The sequence below is a fragment of the Phalaenopsis equestris genome, unplaced genomic scaffold (genome assembly GCF_001263595.1).
Source record: "Phalaenopsis equestris unplaced genomic scaffold, ASM126359v1 Scaffold001202, whole genome shotgun sequence".
Classification (NCBI taxonomy): Eukaryota; Viridiplantae; Streptophyta; class Magnoliopsida; order Asparagales; family Orchidaceae; genus Phalaenopsis; species Phalaenopsis equestris.
In genome coordinates this window covers 206,702-218,280 of record NW_018165641.1, presented here as the reverse complement: position 1 = coordinate 218,280, position 11,579 = coordinate 206,702, and the positions used below count along the sequence as shown (strand labels likewise).

The window sequence follows — 11,579 nt, the reverse complement described above, 5'->3', positions numbered from 1 at the left end:
ATTTAATTAGGAAGAATCTACAGTATTTTTTCTAAAAAGTAATTAATGTAAGAGTTTACAATATTGTATATTTAGTCTCTTATGACTATAAATAGTCATGACTTGTTATTGTCATCTAAACTGAAACTCTTCAGCAAAGTTTAGTAATAAATTTTTCTCTCTTCTCTTCTAAAAAATTCCAATAATCATCTTTTCAGCTAAAGCGAACTCATGAAATTATTATTTAGAAAGGCATCAAATCAAATAAAATCAAACTTGTAATATCTACTAATAACATGAATTATATATCTTACATAAATCGAACAACTCCTTAATTTCAAATGGACAAATCCTAATTTCAATATGTTACATAACAATCTGAAGAAAAAGATATTGAAGAGAAATATAGAATTCGTTCCCACGAAATGAAGGCTTCATATTTTATTTAACAAAACAAAGTTTATCAAACTTCATCCTATCATTCAGCACGCATTATTCTTTCACAAACACAATTGAAATCTTTCATGCACATAATTGAAATCTGCAACATTCATAATTTATCATGACAATCAGACCATATATATGACTTAATGTATTGGTTTAAAATTGCATAGTTGAGAGAAAGGGAAGGGAGGATCGAAGTAGGAGCCATTTAGGATGGCTTTTGTTATGATTTTATTTGCAGCCTCTGTGGCATGAATTCCATCCCAACTGACGTAATTTTGTGGATCCCTGCAAGCACTTGATGTCACATTTATGCCGTTGATTATCTTGCTGTTACCACAGAAGACTTGTGGATTGAAATTATAAGCTTTACCGCCAGAACCACAGCATGCTTTAGTTCCATGTGCTAGTCCTGATACACAGAAGCTTGTCTGATCACTATAAAAGAGATTAGCAAACCTAAAGAAGTGACAGTATGAGTTAACGTAGAACTAATTACAGGAAGAAAAAAGAATTTAAGAAAGGTTGCTTGTAAATCTATTTTTTATATATAAAATTCAAATTGGAATTTTTTTATTTTTTGTAAATAAAAAATTGGATCTTTTGCATGCTAAGATAAACAGTGACGATTATAAAAAAGAATATCATGAACTTGATTGTGATACCCCAAATTGATATAATAATTCTCTTTTGTACTCTTGCAAGCTTTAATATGATTAATAACTAGATATGTAACAATAGAAATAGAAAAAATTTGGAGATATAAATTTTTTTTTGAAAATAGTAAAATTAGTAATTCACTATTCAATTAGAAATAATATGAAGACAAAATAAATTTTAAAAGTAAAAGTTGCAAATTTACCAACTGCTTTTTCCACATGAAATTAATGAACAAATAAAATTATTCTTTATATATATATATATATATATCGTTGTTTGTGTTTCTCTATTTATTTCTATATTACCTATAACCAAACAATTATGTCAATATGAATCTTCATTGAATAAAGTTGGGACAGAGTTGTATTATACTGTTTGTAATATATTATGTCGTGTTATCATATATGAAATAAAATCATCTTTATTTTTATGGATAAAAACAGGTTTCTTTGCTCAGCTTGCCATGCATGCATGATCGCGAAAACATGGGGGTTTTTGGATACGTCGTCCTCCATTACATAAGCATCACTTAAATTAGAATTGTGTTCTAAGCAAACAAATAGATTTAATGTCGGTTTTTTTTAAATTTTGTTTTTAAAATAAAACTTTAGCCCAACCTAGAAATCTATGGTTGTTTCATTTGAATCATGTCCACGATAAAAGTTCGATTCAAGGCAAAATTGACTTATTTGCCAACTGGAATAAACAAGCACAAGCAGTACAAGTCCAGAAATCCTTATCAATTGCAAAGTAAAAAACTAAAGATGGATGTGTGGCTAACCATGTTTTTTTGGATGCTGAAAGAGTTCAAGCTTAACAGAATGGGTGTCCACATATATCACAGAGGCATTCGGGAGCTGAGATCTAATCTGCTCCAGAGATTCTTTCAGCAATTTGTTATAATCCACAACAGCCTTATTGTACGAAATCATACACCCATACTCATCCAAATCTGACTTGTTATGAGGAAGTTCGGTTAAGAATGCGGGAAAGCATCCTATAGGTGCGAGGTTAAACACCATGAATGTTCTTCCTCCAATATCATATAGCTCCTGCTCCATATGGATGATTCCATTAGCTCAATAAGATAGAAAAAAATTGAGGAAAAAATATTACAATCTTTTCATCAAAATAATCAAGTTACCTATTTTCTTCAAGAAAAAAAAAAAAAAAAATCATGTAGTTTATTATGTATGCTATGACAAGTAAGTTTTGATTTTTGGGTCCATTCGGGGTAACTTATAAGTGCGGGTGACGTTTTTAAAACGTTGTCTTATCGTTTATGTTTCGGCAGCTTATCCGAAAACGCAGTTGGGTTTTTACATTAAACGCAGGTCGCGGGTCGAACTCCGCGGGCCACGTTTTAAGATAAGCTGCTTATCTGGATAAACACAAGCTGACTCAAATACACCCTTAATTTCGAAATACAATTTTCATTTGGTTGAAATAAATATTTAGAAAATTTTAAATTTACACTTGCACCAAACATGAAATCAGTATAATATTTTATTTGATATAATAGCGTGCATAGAATTAGCTTACCTTAATAGTCCATGCAATTTGGCTGGCTACTTGGGGGAGGAACTTCTCGTCTCCGTCGATGCCTATTGTTGCTAAATTGGAGGTGAAGTCATTCTGCCCGATGTCCAAAGTGTATAAAGCTTTATCAAAGATGTCCTTCGAAGGAAGGCTGTCTGCATTACAGTGTATAAATGAGCCTCGGATAGAGTTTGTTTTGAAGGTAAGAAGCCAAAAAAATCATGACTAAATAAAAAAAAAAAAAGAAAGAATGTGGTCTCAAAAATTTTCTTGTACTGTAAGATACTCGCACAACGTTTCAGAGCCAAAAAAATCATGACTAAATAAAAAAAAAAAAAAGAAAGAATGTGGTGTCAAAAATTTTCCTGTACTAGAATTAAAAACACTTCTATTATAAAACCACAGGGCATAATTCAATAAACTATATTACTCTCTCTCAGAGTAGAACACAATTACTACATCATAACACCTAATACAAATTTGTATAAGGTGTCCAATAACAGAGGGTGAAATGACAATTTGGGTCTACTGACACCCATGCGCCTAGGTCGTCATGTGTCACACTATTATTGGACAGCTAACGCAAACAATTATTTTTAGTAGAACACACCTTGTGGGCTCATTTCAAAGACCCGTACCCGGAGCTCATTCATCTGATTGAACTGAATCGCCAAAGAGAAGGGACTTATTCCTGTTACAAATAGACTGGTGTTGGGCAGCAGCACCGTCGATGCCGCAGTAGCAAAATTAGCGCCATGGCTGAAGTTGGAGCCAATGGACTGCAGGTAAGGGCTCAGAAACGGCAAGCCAAGAGCCTGGGCTACACTCCCCAAAAAATACAAACGTAAAGAAAGGGGCTTCAACAAAAAAAAAATTCAAAAATAAATGAAGCCGCATAAAAGCAGGCTGACCGAGTACCTAAGAAATCAATGACCCTTCCATCTGAAGCACGCCCGGCTGGCTTCTTGAAGTAAGTCATTCCAAATGGAAGTCGCTGAGCCGGAAATGCCGCCCAGAAACCTCCGGTGTCGGAATTTGAGTCCCCAAAGTTGAAAATGGCTGGAAAGCTGCAGCTGGCCTCAATTGGTGTGGCTGATAAAAAGAGAAGGAAGAAGACAGCCTGAGGGGCGAGAGAACGCCGGCGATTGGAGTGGGATCCAGTTTTCCGGAGGCCCATCTCAAGCAGAATGTTATATGCCCTTAAATTATTCACCATGGGAAGATTTTATAGAGATGCAGAATGCATCAATTAGCATGTGTGATTTGGAACGAAAGTCTGCTGTTTGGTGTTAAGGAACAGCAGTGGATTTGTTGCCCTGAGAACGCAAGGAAAGAGCTAGCAACTTTGGATTCCATACTCGAAGTTTATCAACTTTAAAAAACTAAAAAAGAAAAAAACAAAAAGACTGGATTTCACTGCTGATCTAAACAGCTGGACTGTTGTTGTCTGCTTCTAATGAGAGTTTCGAGGATTAGCATAAGACTGTCGTTAATCGTAAACCATTTTATGCTTACACTCAATCCCTCGCAACCAATAGGAGAGCCAAAGCTCATCCTAATTGGATTTCGATCTCACGTTTGGCATCTGCGGAAACTGGAAACGGGTCAACAAGCAAGCAATTGAGAAGCAATGTGACAATATCTCCTTTGTGAAGATGAAGACTTTACTCAGGATTTGTTTAGAGAATCACGAGGAGATTTTACGAGTAATATGTTGCTTCAAATAGTAATAAAGTTGCGATACTTCCTGTATTTTAACAGATAAGTATTTCAAAATGAACAATATACCCTCATTAGCCCCAAAACATCAAAATGTGCAACATTAATACTCAGTCACTCGAGACAGTATTCCATCTAGAGGAGACAGTATTGCATCTAGAGTTTGGAAGCAGCTCACGTCCAAACTCTAATTAAATTTAGTCATCTATAAAGTGTCGAACCCGTTGAAAAAATAAGAAAAAGCAGAGTATTTTCGCACGTGACCCTGCCTGAGCCAGTCTGTAAATTAGGAAAGAATATGGAGCACAAATCAGAATCCGGCTCACAGTTCAAAATCTGGAGCATTTTTTCATTTCATCTTTTCGGGCTAGGAATTTGTGTGGTCGGAGGGTTTTCTTGTAGTTTTTTTGTTATGATTTAAACGATACCCTTGTGTTATTTGCGAACAACACATTAGGTGAGCAATATTGAAGATGGAATTGAAAATAATGGCGACAAGCTTGAAATGTATGTGAGTTTAGCTGCATTTCAAATTTTGACATTACTTTATCTTTACCTAATGTCATTTGTACTCTGAATCAATAGTATTGTATTAGTTTTGAGGTGTTTTTGTGATGAATTTGTATTAGTATTTTAGAGTTATTCTAGTGGTGATTTTTTGTGGTATTTAGTGTTATTTTTATTGATTTTTTGAGGCATTGAGGTGATTTTGAAGTTATATTGTGATCATATTTTGGAAGTATTGTTGAGGTATCGTCCTATTATTTTGTTGGTATTGTAGTAGTTTCTAATGTTATTGTGATGATATTGTGGTTATATTATAGTGAGATTAATGTGGTATTTTGTTCATTTTTTAGTGTTTTTGTGGTGATATTGTGATGGTATAGTAATGATATTATGAAGGTATTGTGGTAAAATTGTGGCGGTATTGTGATAATTTTGTGGTGGTATTGTATTGGTTTTGTGATGGTAATGTGGTAATTTAGGGGTTATATTATCGCGGTATTGTGGTGATATTGTGGTGATTTTGAGGTGATATTACAGTGATTTTTTGTGTGGTATTGTGGTACTATTGTGGTTGTACGAATGTAGTATTGTGATAATTTTGTAGTGATATTATGGTAATTTTGTGGTGGTATTATGGTGATATTGAGGTAGTATTTGTGGAGGTACTGCGTTGGTAATATGATGATTTTATAGATGTATATATATATATATATATATATTAGTAGTTTTTTTTTGTAGATTTTTTTAAAAGTTGAGCGATTCCTTTCTTTTGGTAAGAAAAAGATAATTTTTTCATTAATTTGTGTGTTAATGCATCATCTTTTTCCACTATTATTCAACATCACAGGACAAACACATAAAAAAATTACAGCATTTAAAAATGGCTCACTATTTATAAAACAAACAATAATCTTTATGAAATAAATATTGATATATATAGATAAAAATTCACTTTGGCACCATCATGGATTTTAATGTAGTATTTAATTAATTTTTTTGATCTATCAAAACTTTATCACAAAAATGTGGACATCATGCTCTCAAATTTGCATTGCAAAATATTTTAAAATCTCTTCAATAGAGCCAGCATACTCCAACTTAAGCTTGTTTATAGACAATGACTCTCATCATGGCAATTCTCGATGGTAAAATTACACAAATTGGAGCCTGTTTAATCTGTATAGTATATGAAATTTGTCAAACCAGACCTATTTAGTCAAGTCTAGCTAGCATGTCATGGTCTCCTCTCCATTTGCAAAAGGGGCATTCGTATCCCACCCTTTTGTGACAGTCAGTAAATTTGAACCAATTTGATTAATTAGTTGAAGGCAAGGCAAAGTGATGATTAACTCCTCTTGTCTTGCTGCTGAGATCTGGCCTTCAATGATGATACTAAATAAAGAATTTACAAAATTTGTCTTTCAAGATCTGTTCTTCTTGAGGCACTTGTGGCCTCTAAAGGAGAACAATTTGCAAGCTATCTATGAAATCAAAAGGTTCTCATGTTACCCATATGTTATCTTAAAATTGTAGTAGTCAGATGCCATACTTTGGCAAATTGAGTATAATCTTAAAATAAATTTATGAATACTATATAATTAAAGAACTTAAGTGTCTTATTTTTTTATAATATTACTAAAAAAAAGTTTACCACGTTATTTAAGAAACATACAACTACAGAAGATTTATTTTAAAATCAAATAATAATATAAACAAGTATAGCATAACAAATTTACATTTCATCCATTCTCTTCAAACCAAACAGATACAAAGGAATCACCCCAAATGTTTTTTGTCAATTAAGATCATACCAAAATGAAAACTTATATTAAAAAAAACACAAATTATATCTCAACGCAAAATAAATGAACATATAATTCCGTTTAAATCATGTTAATTGGCGCTCAGGAACTGATCAAGTAAACTCTGTGCATCACACATTTTTCCACTGGAAGATAGAGATGACGGTAGAGAGAATAGTGAGCAAGATGACAAATGCAGCAGCTATAACAGATATGCATGACCAAGGATTCCTAAAATATGTATGCACCAGGTTCGCCTTCCAATTATTCCACCTTTTCCGACAATACTTCTCCACCGACACCTGCACTGACCCCAAACTTCCTCCTTGGTCCACTATCACCTCCCTGCTCATACTGTTAAAAAGCCTTGCAAAGTCATCGTCACTCCCCAGCCCATTGTTGACAAGTCCATTTTTGTGCAACAGTTGCACATCCTCAGCTGAGTCCACCAGCGCGTCCATGAAGGCAAGATAGGAAGATATTTCGCTGCCGCACCCTGCATGTAGGTGTTCCAGGGCAACCATGTTGAGAAACTCGTACTGGGTGGTGTCATCCACGGTTATGCAGGGCAGCGTGAGGATGCCACAGCGTGGCTTAAAATCAATGGCTGTGAGGGCGGTGGAAGGGCTCTGTTGGAAGGTGATGCCGGCCTCATGGAGCCGCGTGGCAGAGCGCATCAGGGCGAAGTCGGTGATGGGAGGACGTGGACTTCTCAGTGGTTGGTTGGATTTCGAGAACATGAAGAGTCTGCTTCGGCGGTAGATGTCCAAGGCATGGAAGCCGTGGATTGCTTGTGTGAATTCTTTGAGGCCCGTTTTGTCTTCGTAGATGCTCGGCACAAAGAATTTAACGACTAGTTCCGTGATTTCACGTTCCGCTTCCTGAAAATACATAAATTTTAAAATATATGCAAGTTGTTAACCCGGATTTAAAAAGGATTTACGTAAATATAGTCAAATATGCCCAGAATTAGCATCCAATTCTTATGCATTTATATATCTCACAACAAGACACTAATTTTTACAAATACAGCATCCAATTTACACTTTTCAACAATATAGAACAGTGAAATTCACATTTTCATGCATAGGTAAGATATTGTAGTTGTAAAAATCAAAATTTTGATGTGAGACACTTGAATGAATAAGAATTGGCTGCCGTGCATGTAAATTTTCCAAAATTGATTTCACAATTCGTTGAATCCAATATTTTTTTTTTGCTTCCGTAATGTTTTTTTAAGTAAGTTCAAATTTATTTAATTTCATAATTACGTGGATTTAAGGGATTTGGGTTAGAAATAAAATAATAAGAGTCGATTTATGCCAAATATCATAAACTAATTTAATGAATTTTACAATAAAATGACCAAATACTATGCTGAATTCATATCTTTTGGTTTTAATACATCTGAATTCTCTAAATTTAGAAAAGGAAATCAGTATTTGACAAAGACCCAAATATTGATTTCTCATGCGCTAGGCCTCATGATGAGAGCCCGTGTCATGCGCCTAAATATTTGAGAAACCAGCGCCGCTGATGATGGAACTAGTGACCTGAGGGGACTTACAATAAACCCCGCCAACAGACATAAATATATAAACGCGCTGTGTGGATAACTAATAATTACATTTTCATCTACGTTTTTTTCAACAGAGACCAGCTTCTTGAATGCCAATATAGGCAGTTGGTTCTCCAGAATCAACATGTCCCTCCTCATGTAAGGAATCTTGTGCTGCAACGCATGCAGACCAAAGAAAGGATCGCTAGGGGCATAATGTTTACAATGCTCCGAATCGAGCCTCATTACTTCCAGCATGAAGCAGCCATCAACTATCATAAGCTTTATGAAATTATCTTGATCCCTCCATTCCTCCTCAAGCCCAACGTACGAGCCCTGCAGCTCCTTTACTACAGTCTTAATTTCTCTCACATAAACTTCCAGAGACTTGAGACTCCTCTTCAGGAAGTGGTGGAGAGCCCTTTCCTTGTGAAACTCTATTGGTTGAAGATGATTTTTGCCATGATGGTAGGGACCGATTGCGACAACTTTTGGCGTGAACACATCTGGCATCATCATCCTCACGAAATCTGGCAATCTGAATATAGATGGTTTCTTCCATTGAGTCTCTTCGTCGGAGAGCTCAGCTGGATTGTTGCGTGCTAGTTTCTTCTCCATGTCAAGCACCCAGCTTGTCTCCCTCTCTATGCTTACAGAAGAGTAATTATTGTTCGTGGCCATGGTAGTGGCCTGGCAAACAGTGGCAACAAAGCTAGATTGTTGGTTTAATATTGCTGCTTGGAATTTCGGAAGAGTGTGTGTTGGGAATTCCTGCCTACAGGAAGAAGCAAAATAAAATAGGGACCATATGGTTTTTGCAAGAGAATAACAAAGTTCGAATTTTTTTGCCTTTTTTTTCGGCCTGGAGGTAGCTACTTAAGGTATTAGATGCCAAGTTTGTGAACAACTACTATAATATTTAAGTCCAGAAACTACCAATTGAATTACGAGTGTGAATGTCATAAAAAAAATAGATTTATTTTGCAGGGAATGTTCATGGTTTACCAGCTGAACAAAATCATCGATCCCGCACAAATTGCTGGATAGACAATAGTTTAAAGAGACGAACCAAGTGTTTAATTTTAAAGAATGTGCAATATTATTGTCTTTGGAAAATGTATATTTCTTGTATAAATAGGTAGTGTCTGGTGAAATGGTTAGGCTATCAACATTGCAATCAAAGGATGTAGTTCTGATAATAATAACATTTTTTTTTAAAATTAATTTGAGCTCATGTCGTGTGCTGCCCAAAACCTTGCACATTCTTGCATCGGTACTCATGTTGATCTATGATCATCTTCATCATCCACATAGGTACCATTAGCCAACACTCATTTGTTGAGCTTGAGGTTCAACCCTCACTATATTAGGAATTGACCCTAAGCCCCATATGTTTTGTGAAATGTGAACAATTCGTCGAGACGGATTTGAGAGATCCGAAGCAAAACTTTCAATAGAATCACTCAAAAAATAAAAAACACAAAAAACACAAGGTAAAATTCTGAAGTACACTCAATATACCATCAAAACTAAAAATAAAAGTAATAACATCAAATAAAAGTATAAACAAACTTTAAAGTGCAATTTATAAACTACTAGTACTGATAACATAAATCTAAACATTTAAAAGAAGGTGAAACTATAAATAAAAGATGAAATAATAAGTAGAAGATGCATCATTAAATAATAAAAGAATTTAAATAATATACACATCTTATTTTATATAATTTCATAAGAGACTAGATGATAAACTTAGAATTTTTTCATCTAAACCATCACTAGAGTCATACTCATTAAGAGTAATTTCTTTGTTTACATCACTGACATCCTTTTAAGTTATGTCATCATGAATATAGTCAATTTGAATGTAAAAGATGAGGCACTTCTCTTTCATTATGAGTGAGTTCTACAGTTTTTCTGAATATTAATTGTCACTCTGAGTTTACTCATGATGATTACAATCTAATCAATATTATCTTTTACTCTATCAATGTATCAAAAATAATATATCAAAATCACTCGTCTTGCTAGAATAAAATGATCAAATTTAGCATATCTTTTGTTCAATTTAAATTTGAAAATATTATACTACTTGTTCACCCTTATTTCAAGATTAGGAACATGATCAAACTAATCGCAGTTGAACATGAATGCACTTCTCTCTATAAAGGCATGATATTATATTTTAACATTTTCTTCAAGAATCTCATGATTATCTATTTCATTATATGAATTAATTTTTACTTTAACACAAACACCAGAGTTATTAGCTTTTTTTTCTTCTTGACTAATTTTTGAAAATGTCTAAAGGATATCAAGTAACATCTGTTAAGCCCAAATCTGTTACTTCATTATTTCAATCATGAATCTATGAATTTCTTACACAATCACAATTTTATTATTTGTTTCAAAATAAATAACAATAAATATGCGAGATGAGTATAACTTACATGCGCTTTAAACCATTGAGAGAAGTCATTTTCTTTGTCCTGACTTATGATACTTTGATCTTTAAATTTGTTCGCCAGCAAAATGTATGAGAGACCATCAAACATTTACTTTTATCTTTTTCTTTTCACATTTAGCATACAATATTACGAAAAGAGCCACCATTAAATCTATCAGAATTAAAATTGGGCTTCTTTACATTTTCTTACGATTTATCCATATGCTCTCCTTTATCAACACTCTTCCTCTTGTTCGTCTCCTTAAATTTTTAAAAAAACGGAAAATCATTCTCTACTCATCTAGCACGTTCCACTAACAATGAATAGTCATAAATTCTCGAAAGCACCAACGACATTATTACTTTTTAGATGGACATATTGATTATCACCAAATTCCAATTTTTCCAAAGGATCAAGAGAAGACAACATTTACAAGCCCTTATGGAACATTTGCTTTTCGTATAATGTCTTTTGGATTATGCAATGCACCTGCAACATTTCAAAGTTGTATGATGTCAATATTTAGTGATTTGATTGAGCATGGAATAGAAGTATTTATGGATGATTTTTCTGTATTCAAAACTTTGTTTGAATTATGTTTAAATAATTTAGAAAAGGTTTTGGAAGTATGTGAAAGAATTAACCAAGTACTAAATTGGGAAAAATGTCAATTTATGGTTGCAGGAGGAATTGTACTCAGGCATAAAATTTTTGAAAATAGCATGGAAGTAGATTCTGCAAAAATTCAAGTTATTGAAAAATTACCACCAATGACTACCGTTAAAGGGGTAAAAAGCTTTTTTGGACATGCTGGTTTCTACAGGTGTTACATAAATTTTTTTTTGAAAATAACTAAGCCATTATGCCAGCTTTTAGAAAAATATATTTTAGAAAAAGATACAAAATTTGATTTTAATGAGGAAT

The 11,579-nt window shown here is 33.8% G+C and overlaps 2 protein-coding genes across 2 annotated transcripts; both read right to left on the bottom strand.

Annotated features, from left to right (window-relative positions):
- Window positions 1-379: 379 nt before the first annotated feature.
- Window positions 380-4,284, bottom strand: LOC110033508 (GDSL esterase/lipase At4g01130-like). The gene is made up of 5 exons (XM_020737511.1): window positions 3,541-4,284; window positions 3,233-3,442; window positions 2,626-2,777; window positions 1,865-2,135; window positions 380-835 (listed from the first exon to the last, which is right to left on the bottom strand). Exons 1-5 carry the CDS (start codon window positions 3,836-3,838, stop codon window positions 567-569), a joined length of 1,200 nt encoding a protein of 399 aa, XP_020593170.1. The 5' UTR covers window positions 3,839-4,284; the 3' UTR covers window positions 380-566.
- Window positions 4,285-6,712: 2,428 nt separating this feature from the next.
- On the bottom strand, window positions 6,713-8,893 carry LOC110033507 (UPF0481 protein At3g47200-like). Its single transcript, XM_020737510.1, has 2 exons — window positions 8,278-8,893; window positions 6,713-7,531 (listed from the first exon to the last, which is right to left on the bottom strand). Exons 1-2 carry the CDS (start codon window positions 8,887-8,889, stop codon window positions 6,782-6,784), a joined length of 1,362 nt encoding a protein of 453 aa, XP_020593169.1. The 5' UTR covers window positions 8,890-8,893; the 3' UTR covers window positions 6,713-6,781.
- Between the last annotated feature and the right edge of the window lie 2,686 nt (window positions 8,894-11,579).

Coding starts and splice junctions, on each gene's coding strand:
- LOC110033508 (XM_020737511.1), bottom strand. CDS start 3,838: ATGGTGAATAATTTAAGGGCATATAACATTCTGCTTGAGATGGGCCTC. Junction 3,443..3,540: donor AAGGGTCATTGATTTCTTAG/GTACTCGGTCAG, acceptor TGGGGAGTGTAG/CCCAGGCTCTTGGCTTGCCG. Junction 2,778..3,232: donor CTTTGAAATGAGCCCACAAG/GTGTGTTCTACT, acceptor ACTGTAATGCAG/ACAGCCTTCCTTCGAAGGAC.
- LOC110033507 (XM_020737510.1), bottom strand. CDS start 8,889: ATGGCCACGAACAATAATTACTCTTCTGTAAGCATAGAGAGGGAGACA. Junction 7,532..8,277: donor AAAAAAACGTAGATGAAAAT/GTAATTATTAGT, acceptor ATGTATTTTCAG/GAAGCGGAACGTGAAATCAC.